This window comes from Notothenia rossii (genome assembly GCF_949606895.1).
Source record: "Notothenia rossii genome assembly, chromosome: 10".
Taxonomy (NCBI): Eukaryota; Metazoa; Chordata; class Actinopteri; order Perciformes; family Nototheniidae; genus Notothenia; species Notothenia rossii.
In genome coordinates, this window is record NC_136908.1 from 13,687,298 (window position 1) to 13,699,517 (window position 12,220).

Here is a 12,220-nt window from a genome sequence, read left to right on the forward strand (position 1 = left end):
GGAAACTTTCAACTTTTTCAAAATATTTCACACCTTTTGAAATATTCAGCTTTTTAAACTCTTTTTTCAACATTGAAGTCAATGGGAGATGCCCTCAAATCCACTTTTACTACACTTTGTGCCAAATGCTTCTCCTTCCACATAATTTCAGGTAGACACTTCATTCCAACTTTCAAATGATCACAAGACCGTCAGCTATTCAATTCCTATTCAGATTTTTGATATCTTTTACACTTTTTGTCTTTTTTCAACATTGAAGTCAATGGGAGATGCCCTCAAATCCACTTTTGCTACACTTTGTGCCAAATGCTTCTCCTTCCACATAATTTCAGGTAGACACTTCATTCCAACTTTCAAATGATCACAAGACCGTCAGCTATTCAATTCCTATTCAGATTTTTGATATCTTTGACACTTTTTGAGATATTGAATTTAGTTTGGAGCTTGGTAGAGAGGCCTTTTTCAGATTTTAACATTACAGTGATGGAGCAGCTTGTTAAGTCTAGAGTGCTTTGATCTCAAAACAGAGTGGAGCAGTGCTTAAAATTCTCCCCCAAAAATGTTTTAAACTTGCCATAATTCCCAAACCCTACACTCCTCAGACATATTTGTTCATGAAAAACGTAGGAAAACCTCTCCTAGGTTGTAAAATAAAAAATGATTTAGAAAAAAATTAAACAAAGTGCCTCTTGAGGGCATGAAGTGACAAAAAGTCCAGCTAGCTCCCAATTGATTCCCATGTTAAGAACATCCGGATCTTTCTTCAGAACAGAATGAAGTGCACTTTAGACAAACTGCTCTCCTCTTCACATTTACCACACAAAACCCAAAAAACAAACATATTTCAGTTCATTGGGGTTCCCTGATGCTCAAGGTCTTGTATTATTTTGATAGGAGCCATATTTTTGGAACAGGTGGCAAAATTGTCAGATATACTCCTCAATGCATTCTTATGGGACTCAGTGCTGCAGTTGGTTGTCATGGTGTTGCTGGGCTGATTGGAGCCACACACGTGAGTGACATCATCAGAGCAGACACCATGGAAACCTTTGATCTCTGGGTTTACACACACAGGTGTTTGTAAACATTCAATCACTACTACTTACATTTGATATCTTTATTTAACTCCTTCAGCCTAATTTCAGCTGCAGGAACCATTCAAATATCAAACTATTCAGCCTTTTCAGCACATGGTGGGAAACTTTCAACTTTTTCTAAATATGTTATACTTTTTAAAATATTCAGCTTTTTAAAGTCTTTTTTTAACATGGAAGTCATTGCAATGCATTTGAGCTGTAACAATTAACACACGCACACACACACACACACACACGCAGGCACGCACGCACGCACGCATGCACGCACGCACACACACACACACACACACACACACACACACACACACACACACACACACACACACACACACACACACACACACACACACTCTCTCTCACACACACAGACACACACACACTCTCTCTCACACACACATACACACACACACTCTCTCTCACACACAGACACACACTCTCTCTCTCACACACAGACACACACTCTCTCTCACACACACACACACACACACACTCTCACACACACACACACACACACACACACACACACACACACACACACACACACACACACACACACACACACACACACACACACACACACACACACACACACACACACACACACACACAGGCCAAAGGCCTTTGCCCACCTAACCATTGTTTTTATGGGTGAACCTCCCATTGATTGATGTCAGACATCTCATTTAGTTTTTCTACACCTCACACTCTCCAAAACCAAACACCCCTTCAAAAGAAAAGCCCTATAGATGTAATGCTACTTGAACTTATACTACTATGTACATCTGATATTTAACTCCTTCAGCCTACTTTCAGCTGCACAAACTATTAAACTATTAACTTATTCAGCTATGTCAGGACAATGAGGCTATACATGTTGTTTATACCTTTTTTTTTAAACCTTTTCTTTTAAATATTAAGCTTTTTCTACATTTTTGTAGCTAACAGCAACTACCATTGAGCTAATAACATTCAGCTTTTTCTGCATTTTTGTAGCTAAAAGCAGCTACCATTCAGCTAATAACATATTCAGCTTTTTCTGCATTTTTGTAGCTAAAAGCAGCTACCATTCAGCTAATAACATATTCAGCTTTTTCTGCATTTTTGTAGCTAAAAGCAGCTACCATTCAGCTAATAACATATTCAGCTTTTTCTGCATTTTCAGCTAAATTCAGCCATAAATGTTCACAGTTTACAGCATTCGCACGCATTTTCTGCAGGAAATGCATTTTCTAGTTGGCATTGTGTTGTTTCATAAACAGAGATTTGGGCAGCAATTTAGACGTATGTAAACATGATAGGATACTTTTGTGAAACTCGGTCATAAATTGTGCCTTTAAATTGGTTATCTATACAATTGACACTCAGGACTAAAGCGTACTCCGCTTCCTGCTAAATGTGTCAAATATAATAAATGGAAACAATGATGTGATTGTTCTATTTGTCACCAATTTCATAAAAATACTGTAAAAATGTGTCGTAGTATATGTGTCGTTTTGCTGCTTTTCTCTGATTGAAGTCATACCATCTTTGTTTTTGTTTTTTACAGTTGATCTTACTAAACAAGATATTTGAAAACGTTTAACTTATTCTAAGTTAACTAAATGATAGGCCAATTGTTTGAAAAAAATCTATGTCATGAAAATGAAAATAAGTTGATGCTTACAAACAATGCTGTTTTTAAAAACAAACATTCGAACAGGTAGATATGTTCTTTCACAACAACATTTCTAATTTGGATATATTTGGCCTCGCTTTTTCAGACAGATCTGTCATGTTAACCAGTCTGTATTAATACAAAGATGTTATAGGTACAGCTGTCAACAGTTGAATCCATTTTATAGCCGCCAGTGAGTCCATTGGTCTGTGTGTGTGAAGCTGAGTAAAGAGTTAAGGATTAGTGATGTTACGTTATGTAATGGGAGCGGACCCTGGGAATAATGTCTAGATGTGTGACTTGTGAGAGACTCCAGCTGCATTCCCACACGTCACTTCACAGACTTGCATGTTCCATAAACTGCAGCAGCCACACCGGACAGGAACGCTCATAGTTAAAGTGAGAGACCTGCCTCTGCTGTTGTTGTGGAACAATGTAAAACTTTCACAGTGCTAAACGCGTGTCTATTGCAGATGCTCAGGTTTTCTGTTTGATGCAGGCAACAGGGCCAATAATAGATTTTGACATGGCCAAAAGAATGAATGAGAACGATATTTTTGCAAAAACTATAGAGAATAAAACGATTACTAATGCTATCAGTCAATTAATCCTTAATTTTGTGTTTTTATTTGGCAAATTGGTGTGGCAGGAACTTTAATGGAGAAAAAAAACGAGAATGGAAAGACATCAAGATTATTTAGGTGCTGTTTACAGGATGTTATCATATGTGTATTATTTAAAAGAGATACATATTACAATGTTTTTAATATCATGGTTATCGTAAAAAACATTATATCGGTGATCTTTTAGCAGGAAGTGGTGTGACTTTTTTACATTTTATTTACATTAATGTTGTAATTGAACAATGGTTCATGTGAGACATGAGAGAGAGTGGAGTTTTCCTCCAAAATCCTCCTCTTTTCTTCTTCAGGAATTTAACTTCCAGTAGATCCAGATTTACATTTTGTGCTTCTGTTTTATCTGAATATAGACGCAATCCCAAAGTCATACATTTATTTGAATGATCTTTGTATTTGTTGTTGTCACTTTTGGTTGTAAGAAGATACATTGAGGCGAGCATGAGTTTGTGGACCACCTCTATAATTAATTCCTGGGAGTCCCCCTGACAGGTGATCTCTCTAAGATGCTGTGATTCATAACCCTAACACATGTGTCAGAACCACAAGCCTATGTATGTGTCACAGTCATAGATTTATAAAGCTCTGTACACTGAGGTGCTGTCGCCGTGTCCCCCTGCACCTGTCTCTGCTGTCCCAAACGCCTGTAGCCATGGATTCAAGCCCCCTAACACAATAAACCCAAGTGACATTTTCATTTCAGGGTGAAGTCAAAAAGTAATTTTTTAAACTACAAATCCTCGAAAAATTGTAAATGTTTTTGTAATGTTCAGAGAAGGCACTTCAATCCTTTCTTAACTTCCTGGATAATTTAGAACAGTTATATATTTAGGTTGATATGCATAGGCAGTAGCCTATTTCTTAACACAAGTAATACAATCTCCAATAATTGCTCATTCTTCCGGGACAGCTTCATAACTTAACAACTATCACTGTCCGGTCATCCTCTTCTCTCACTGCGTGCATCCTGCGTGCATCCCACGCGCATACCTATCCAGGCTTCGCCTCTCGCGCTTCTTTTCTGAACAATAACACACCAGAGAGGTGTTTTCCTACTTTTACGCGTTTACAAACCAGATGCAAACACCGACAGGCCTTTATTTGCCCTTTTATCCAGAGTTTTAGAGTTGGTCGTCTGCGATTCTTGTCATCATACAGATGATCTTCACTTATGCGCGCGCCACCCCGCCTGCAGGAGCGCTGGACAACAGAGAGACGCACGAGGCGGGGAGAACAGTCTGCTGTGGCGATCCTCACATTGACAATTCATTCTGCTTAGACGGACTTAGACAGAGTGTAGTTGGTTAGAGTTGGTCTGGAGGATCCTCTGCATGCGCATTCCACTCGCTTCCTCTGTAGCCTTGTTTTCTGATTTGTGACTGCACGTTTAAGAAGCATTTATGGTAATATGCTCAGTTGATTGAGTTCATTCGGGGCTTTTTCTGCAAAGTGCTGGCAGGTCTTTGACTGTTCTTGGAGTTAGTGCATGTGTGAGATCTTCTGTGCACCCTGCTGATTACTTCTCACATATGATCTGACTCTTAGCAATGATCGCTGAAGGTCACGTTTCAGTGCGTCGCACAACTATTGTGCATCTTTTCTTTTGCGACCGTGACTTGATTTACAAATAACTTTTTAAATCGTAAGTAACTAAACCGAGTGTGACAAACAGCAGGGATGATATTTACACATGTGTTTTGACCGGTAGACTAGTTTTAGTCCACTTTATACCCACTATGATTTGGTTATAACGGTGCGCTCCTGCAGACGATCTAGTAAACAGTGTCAAATCATATGTAGCCTAGTTAAATCGTGCCAGTCTGAAGATGTTAGGAAGTCCGTCAAACAACGGCGGCATCAGAATGCTGGTGCCCCCGGATCCGAACGAAGACAGGCGGGTAGAGTTTGTGGCTCTCACCGCTGTCCACACGGAGAGAAGCGAGCCCTCCAGCCCGGAGCGCGGACACCCGTCCCACCGCACCGGTCTGCTGGGGACCCCGCGGCCCGGGCCCCCTGGACACCGGGGCAACTCGTCCTCTCCAAACAAACGCTTCAGAAAGTTGCAGAACTGCATGTACAACGTGCTGGAAAGACCAAGAGGATGGGCATTCATCTACCATGCCTTCATGTAAGTGTATCATCATTAACTTTGTTTTTGTTTTTATCGGCAAGTAACCTAAATGAAGCACATTTCAAACTTTGTAAAACAACTTTTTAAAGTGTCATGAAGTTAGTGAGCAAATCAACTCATATGCTGCGTAATGCAACGTTAGACTTTCCATGATGATTTCCAATCATGTGTTTTGATCAGTATATACGCCAGCATTCATTTGATTAATTCTCCAATTTACCAAGGAGAGTTGCTTATTCTGCAATTAGCATGGTCGTTTACATACATCATCTCAACATGGGGTCTTCTGTTCAATTTCCTCTTGCCTCTGTCTGATTAAATAATCTGTAAAACCCTTGATCTATTGAATGTGTTCAAATCCACAGGGGTTAATTGGCATAATATCCTTGTGAACATTTGTAATGCCTGCTCATACTTTTAAATGAATGACTCTGCAGTATGTTTCTTGTGTTTGTTGTTGGCATGCCTCACCAATGCGTGTTCAAAATGTAGAGGTGTGCATTATGTAATGGAAAAGTTTTAATGACAGTGAGTGAAAAATAACATCAGTGTTTTCGTTTTGGGGGCAGGGGGGGAGTCTTGGGTTAGTGGCTTAAAAAGCTGATTGAGCCTGAACCTGTTTGTTGCAGAATTTTCTAAGAGGTGAAGTAAATAATACATTAGTAAAAGGCTTGACCCCATTCTGAACCAGTTATGTGACAGCTTTTTAAGCAGATGAAGAAATATCTCACCAATTAAACACATGCAGTAAACAAAGGGCTCAAACTGAGGCGACCCCCCTTATTGTAGAAGGTATTTTGTCAGGACTTTAAAGTACCCATGTGCCATATGCTCTATAATGTATACAACATGTAAACACTGGAAAAGAATGAGCTCACTGATGGCGATGGCTGTTCCCAACAGCTCAGGACTAAAATGTAAAACACTTAGCACACATACAAAACAAACTGTCCTGAACTGTCATTTGTTTGAATGAGCAGGCTATTCAGATTTAACATCTTAAATAACCAAATTGCAACACTTGTTTTGAAGGCGTCAAAGTGCCAATTAAAAGTAAAAGTTCACTCAGTCAATGTTCACTGTTTTCAGTGTTAGTCACTGTCTTTTTCAGTCGAACCCAGAACAGTTGTACCCCAGCAGCTGTCCTCCAACTGTGTCTGGCACATAGTGAACAGGGCATTATGTGTGGGAGCCAGTGGTGTAACTATCGACGGTGCAGCCGGTGCAATGCACAGGAGCCCAGAGCCGGCCAGGGGCCCATGCAAAAAAAGTAAATAATAATAATATTTTGCCCCAATGGCATTGACCGGTTCACGCAGTCTTCAAATTAACCAAGCAACCTAAATTAATTTGTAATTTGTCTGTCCAATGACCTTGCTCCCTTTCATGGCATGTGATACCTCGCGTGACGAGTGAACCGTTGAATCAACCTGCACTATACTTTAGCTAGCAGCAGCAAGTTCGGTAGCATTATAAACAATTTAATAGCTTGCATTTATAATGTACAGCAAACCAAAGCACAAGAGTGGCGCTCAAAAGAGAAAGGACAAGAGAGAGTGTATGTCCGTGAGTGTGTGAGCGCATCAGCGTGTGGCGCGCTTATGTTTGGGGCCCAAAACAATATTTGCACCGGGGCCAATCACAACCTTGTGGTGGGAGCTCCTTGGACCGGGCCGGGCTTTCCGTGTCGTTGTTTAGAAAAGTGCAGCCGTCTCCCTGCCAATGCCATCATGTGTTTACAACAGAGGGAAATCCCACTGCAGAGCTTATATGTGTTCTTATCAAATGCATTAGCACATTAGTCTGTGTAGGTCCGCAAGTCTCACTTTGTCCTTCAGTTCTTTCACTTCCCCCTATTTGTTGCTGCCTTTTCTGTTCTCATGGGACCGCAAACATGTCTTTGCTGCACACACAGAACCAACATGTGTTGTACAGCCTCCAACCTGTGTGTTTCTCATTAAGAACAATGGCCTTAAGAAGGTATTGCAGGTGACATTCTCTCTGACATTACTGGGTGTCGTAGATGATGGCATGGCCATCGTTGTTATTTCTCTGTCAAAGAGGCAGAGCAGGCGCTCTGAGGTGCCCAGATCATGTTTCAGATGCCATGGCCTCAAAGACTCAGCTTGACGGACTTTGTAAGTGAACCGCCTCTGTGATAACCTCTTTTATATCGCCATCTTAAAGGACCCACAAAATTACCATTTGTACATTAATTACTCACCATGTGTGACCATGAAATATAGATTTGTTTTTCTCTCACATGCCTGTACGTTAAACGAAGAATAAAAAAACGGTTAAGTATTGATGTATTGAAGTATATTGGGGCCATGTTTAACAACAGAAAAACTATATCAAAATGGTGTTAACAAACTCTCCCTCAACTTGTGTCATTTATTTATGTTTATGCTAATTACTTCCAAATTCAATTTGCTTAAACCCTAATTTTTTTTGCCTAGAATCCTTCCTTCTTTGAACAGATTACAAATTGTACCAGGGACTAAAATCTTTTTTTAATATCCATGACATGGCATATTTGAGTGCACATATGAGATGTGCATTTGTTATGAATAATTACATGTGAAGCGCTCCCTATTCTGAGAGCTGCGCCATGTGTGAGGAAATTCTTTGTATGATGTAGCTCAATTAAGGAGGCGTAGATCTATTGTAATTACATTGAGCCAAATACCGCTGTGTTGGGCTCTGTGATAACTTCCCTTGATCCTTGAATTAGTCCTGCATTGTAATGGTGGATGCTGAAACATACTGTATGCGTTGCTTTTAGAGAGCGTCTTGTCACATGTGTGTGTCGAAGCATGTTTGGGAAAGGGGTGAAGTAGCTCTCCGCTGTAATGTCTCTCCACGGGCACCCCCTTAAGTCCCTCCACACTCCTCATCCGTCCTTGGTGCTGTCACAGCTGCACATAAGATCCATCCTCTTAGGTGCTGTTTACACGATAACGCAAACGGTTGTATCCGCTATTTTCTCTTTCGTATAGCCCGTTCGTTCACACGAGGCCGTAACGGAAACTCAAAGATATGAGGATAAGGATAGAGGGAGTCGTATGTTGTACAGATTGTAAAGACCTTTGAGCCAAATTCTTGTTTTTTTGGCTGTATAAATAAAATGGACTTGAAACAGTTGCTGATTTAGAGTACTGGCACCTTTTTTATTCCAATTCAAGCACTGGTTTTACATCCGGATGCTCTTCAAACACTCACTGTGTTACAGCTGTATGCTAATTCAGTTCTTCCTCTCCTCTCTACTCCTGTCTTCTTAGTTCCCCTCCAGCAGTAGTCAGGTGAACAGACTCTACTAAAAGCCTTGTTTTCTATTCTACCAAGGAAAGGGACGGAGGTGGTTGTAAAGACGCACAAAGTTGTTAAAAAGGATAAAAGTGTTCTCGGAAGCTTTTGAGGATCTGTAAAAAAAAGAATTCCTCTGTCCACCAACCCGATCGGTTGCTCAGACGACGCAGCAGGTTCTTGCGTGTGCAAAGCCTCTGGTTCAAACGATGCGTTTAGGAAATGTTAAGTGCCGCTTGTCTAGGTTTTGTCCCTTCACTCAAGCTCAAGACCTTTTTTGTCACCTTTGAATCCCTTATTTTTGTTACACGTGCTGTTAAACTACCAGCGGGAGGGTCAGTCTGCTTGTCTGAGCTTGTTAATTGAGCTTGTTAAGTCTGTTAAAGTTTGTACAAACACCAGCAGCAAAGCAACAACATTTGTTTCTGTATAGTTTAGACAAATACCTCTTTATATTGTACTTATGATTATCTGTGTGTATTTTGGAAAAGCTATTGGTAATGACTGCAACCAATGATTCATTTTCATTATTGATTAATCTGTCATATTATATTCTTGATTCATTGTTCAGTGTCATAAAAGTAAAAAGAAATTGTGCAAATCACAAACACATTTCCCCAAAAGACAGGCTGACATTTAAAATATCTACTTTTGTCAGACCTGCAGTTGGAAACCCAACGATATTGAGCACGCATTTACAACCTTGGTAAAGTTTGTTTTGGTTGGTGTGAACTCCTAACTCAAACTCTTGGAAGGACCAAACAATCGCTCTCTGTTCAGGGGACAATTGAACTTTAAAGCCAAAACCGCTCTAACCATAGGAATCATGTTATTTGAGTTTCATTGAATCACAAAACATTTTTCTTGACCAGTAGGCAAATCACAAGCTTTCTAGAATTGGCTTTCCGTGATAAAACAGTTGGATAGCAGAGTGTCTTCCTCAAAATACCTGCATTATTAATGTATATAATATAGGCTCTCTTCACATGAACAGTCCTTTAGATTCTGCTGATACGCGCTCCAGATCAGCACCAAAATGAAGAGAACGGTGCTCCATGATGTCTGTCCAGGTAGTAATTGTTAACTGTAATTACCTTTGTTCAAATGTCTAGACCGTTTGGTAATATGTTCTGTTGGACCTTTCATCTGTAAACCTTCATATGAGCTTGGTAGATGGGCGACAACATTCAAAGATATCGGTTTCAGTGTTTACCCTCACCTCTGACCGCTTACCCATTTCCACCATAGGCAGCGCCACATATAGACATCACATGAGGCCGCATGTTTTTGCCCATCGTAATTTATCCCAGCAGGAGGTCCTTTGGGGCTGTTGAACTCCAGTCTAAAACTACCAGTCTCTATTACCAGCACTGTGGAAACCCAACAAACCATGTCATGTCTTGATCTTGGCTTTGCCTGCCATACTCTGTCTGAGTCTCTGGCTCGGTACAGAGATTCACTGGACCCCAGCCTGAATATACAGTAACAGTATGTGGACGGACAGGAAAAGCAGTGAAGACAGAGCACTGACCAGCCAAAGTGATTAATTGTGATTAATAATATACTGGTCATATATTATTGATGTCTTACAGAGCTAAAGAGCAGGGATGTGGAGGGAAATTACAACATGGAGTTCTTGGACTTGAGCTCAGGTTTCTTCGCTATTAGTGGATTAAAGAGAAATGTTTTTTCAAGTATTTGTTTTACATTTGTATTTATTTATTTAAGAAGGGACAGCGCACATTAAATATCATGAGCATTTGAGTCCGTCCATAATTGTGCTGGATTTAGCCATAAAGGCCAATTTTAGTCCGCAATATGTTTCATGAGTCACCCAACTTCATGCAAATTCAATTCTTAATCACTTGACCAACACTTTAAGATGTTTTTCTCACAAGCTGTACATTTTGGATGTACATTTAAACAAATGCAGATCACTATCGAGTAATTTAATGTACGAGAGAACACTTTAGTGCTTGTAAATCTTTTTTTCTGTCAGACACAGACTTCTTTATTTTCTTTACTTTATTTCTTTACTTCTCATTTCGTATAAATCTTGGCCAGATAAAGTCCCCATGGCGTGTGGGAATCCCTTCACTTTAACCTTTTATGGCAGAAGCACACGTGATGGCTTCTGTTTATGAAAGCTTGCGCCTAAAGCCACATTATTTATAGATGCTGAGGGAGATACCCACAACAGGACTCACAGCCTAATGCTCTCAATAACCTCTCCACTGATAGTTTGGTCAAAGTGGCTTTGAAATATCGACTGTCTGCATGGCTACGGTTAATTCTTCACAAGTCTTTTGTGCGAACATTGCTGCACACAGAATGCAAGCTTTTCAATAAAGGTGAATTGCCTTTGTGACATTATTAAACTCATTTAGCCCAGACAGCTTGTTGATTGAATGTGTTCACTCTATCCTTGCAGTTTTCCTTCCCTCTGAACCCGCTCTGAGCTAATCTACTTTCTCACCTGGGTCATGGAAACAGTCTGGTCTGCTTTTCCAGGTCTTCAACCATGCAACACAAAATCCACTAAAATTGCCACTCCGCCGTTTGGCATCCTCGAAAAAACCACTGACGCATTTGGTGTTTTTATTTATTTATTAATGGTCTAAGTAGCGTCAGAAAATAGCTTTTTGTCTTGCTGTTTGCTTGTTAAGTCAGTGCCTGAATGTGTTTTTATTGATGACTAAGTAAGAGAGAAAGAAGAGTGGAGTAGCACCATAAAGGGTGAAGGGAGAAAGCCACTTTCTGTTAGGTTTTTAACCTGCGGAGGACTGCAGATTGGATGCTTGTTGTTCATATGCTCGTGCTGTTTTTTTATCTGTTCACCTCAGCAGGATGTGTAAATTCTGCTCCATTAAGAATCCTTTATGGCCCAAATGCCTTTTCTTCTCCCGTCAGTCTCTCTCTCTTCCATCATTCCCTCCTTCTCTTTCCTCCCGAGTGGGAATATAATCTCTCATTTGTGATACTGCTCTGCCTAATTGACTTCCCCTCCCTCACTGCCCCTCTATCTTTTCCCCCTCCGTCCTCTCAGTCCTGCAAGGCTGGTCATGTCTTCTCTTAAAGGGCTATACTTGTGTTTAAGCATATGCAAGATGTGAATAATGCGGAGGATAAAGACATAAATAAATTCATGAATTTGTAATAATGGTCACATAAACGGGGTGGTGCTGTTTCCTGTGACTACATTCAATAAAAAACGCATAAGTTAAAACACGCATAAGTGTCATTCCAAAGAACCTTGTCTTCCAAGTTGAAAATACGATAAAGATGAATTGCTTTTCTGTTTTATTTTGAAAGTTTTTGTAAAAAAAAACAAGTAACCTTCATAATAAAGGTTAGTTTGAAAGACTTTTAAAAAAGGATTATTTTGAAATGTGGG

General features: G+C 40.1%; 1 protein-coding gene across 7 annotated transcripts in view; it reads left to right on the forward strand.

Annotated features, from left to right (window-relative positions):
* The first annotated feature begins 4,234 nt into the window (after positions 1-4,234).
* kcnq4 (potassium voltage-gated channel subfamily Q member 4) overlaps positions 4,235-12,220 on the forward strand; it is a 36,707-nt gene continuing 28,721 nt past the window's right edge. For all 7 annotated transcript variants that reach the window (XM_079654216.1, XM_079654218.1, XM_079654217.1 and 4 more), the window contains exon 1: positions 4,235-5,517. In XM_079654216.1, coding sequence (XP_079510342.1) covers positions 5,216-5,517 — 302 coding nt within the window. In that variant the 5' untranslated portion in view covers positions 4,235-5,215. The remainder of the gene's footprint in view (positions 5,518-12,220) is intronic.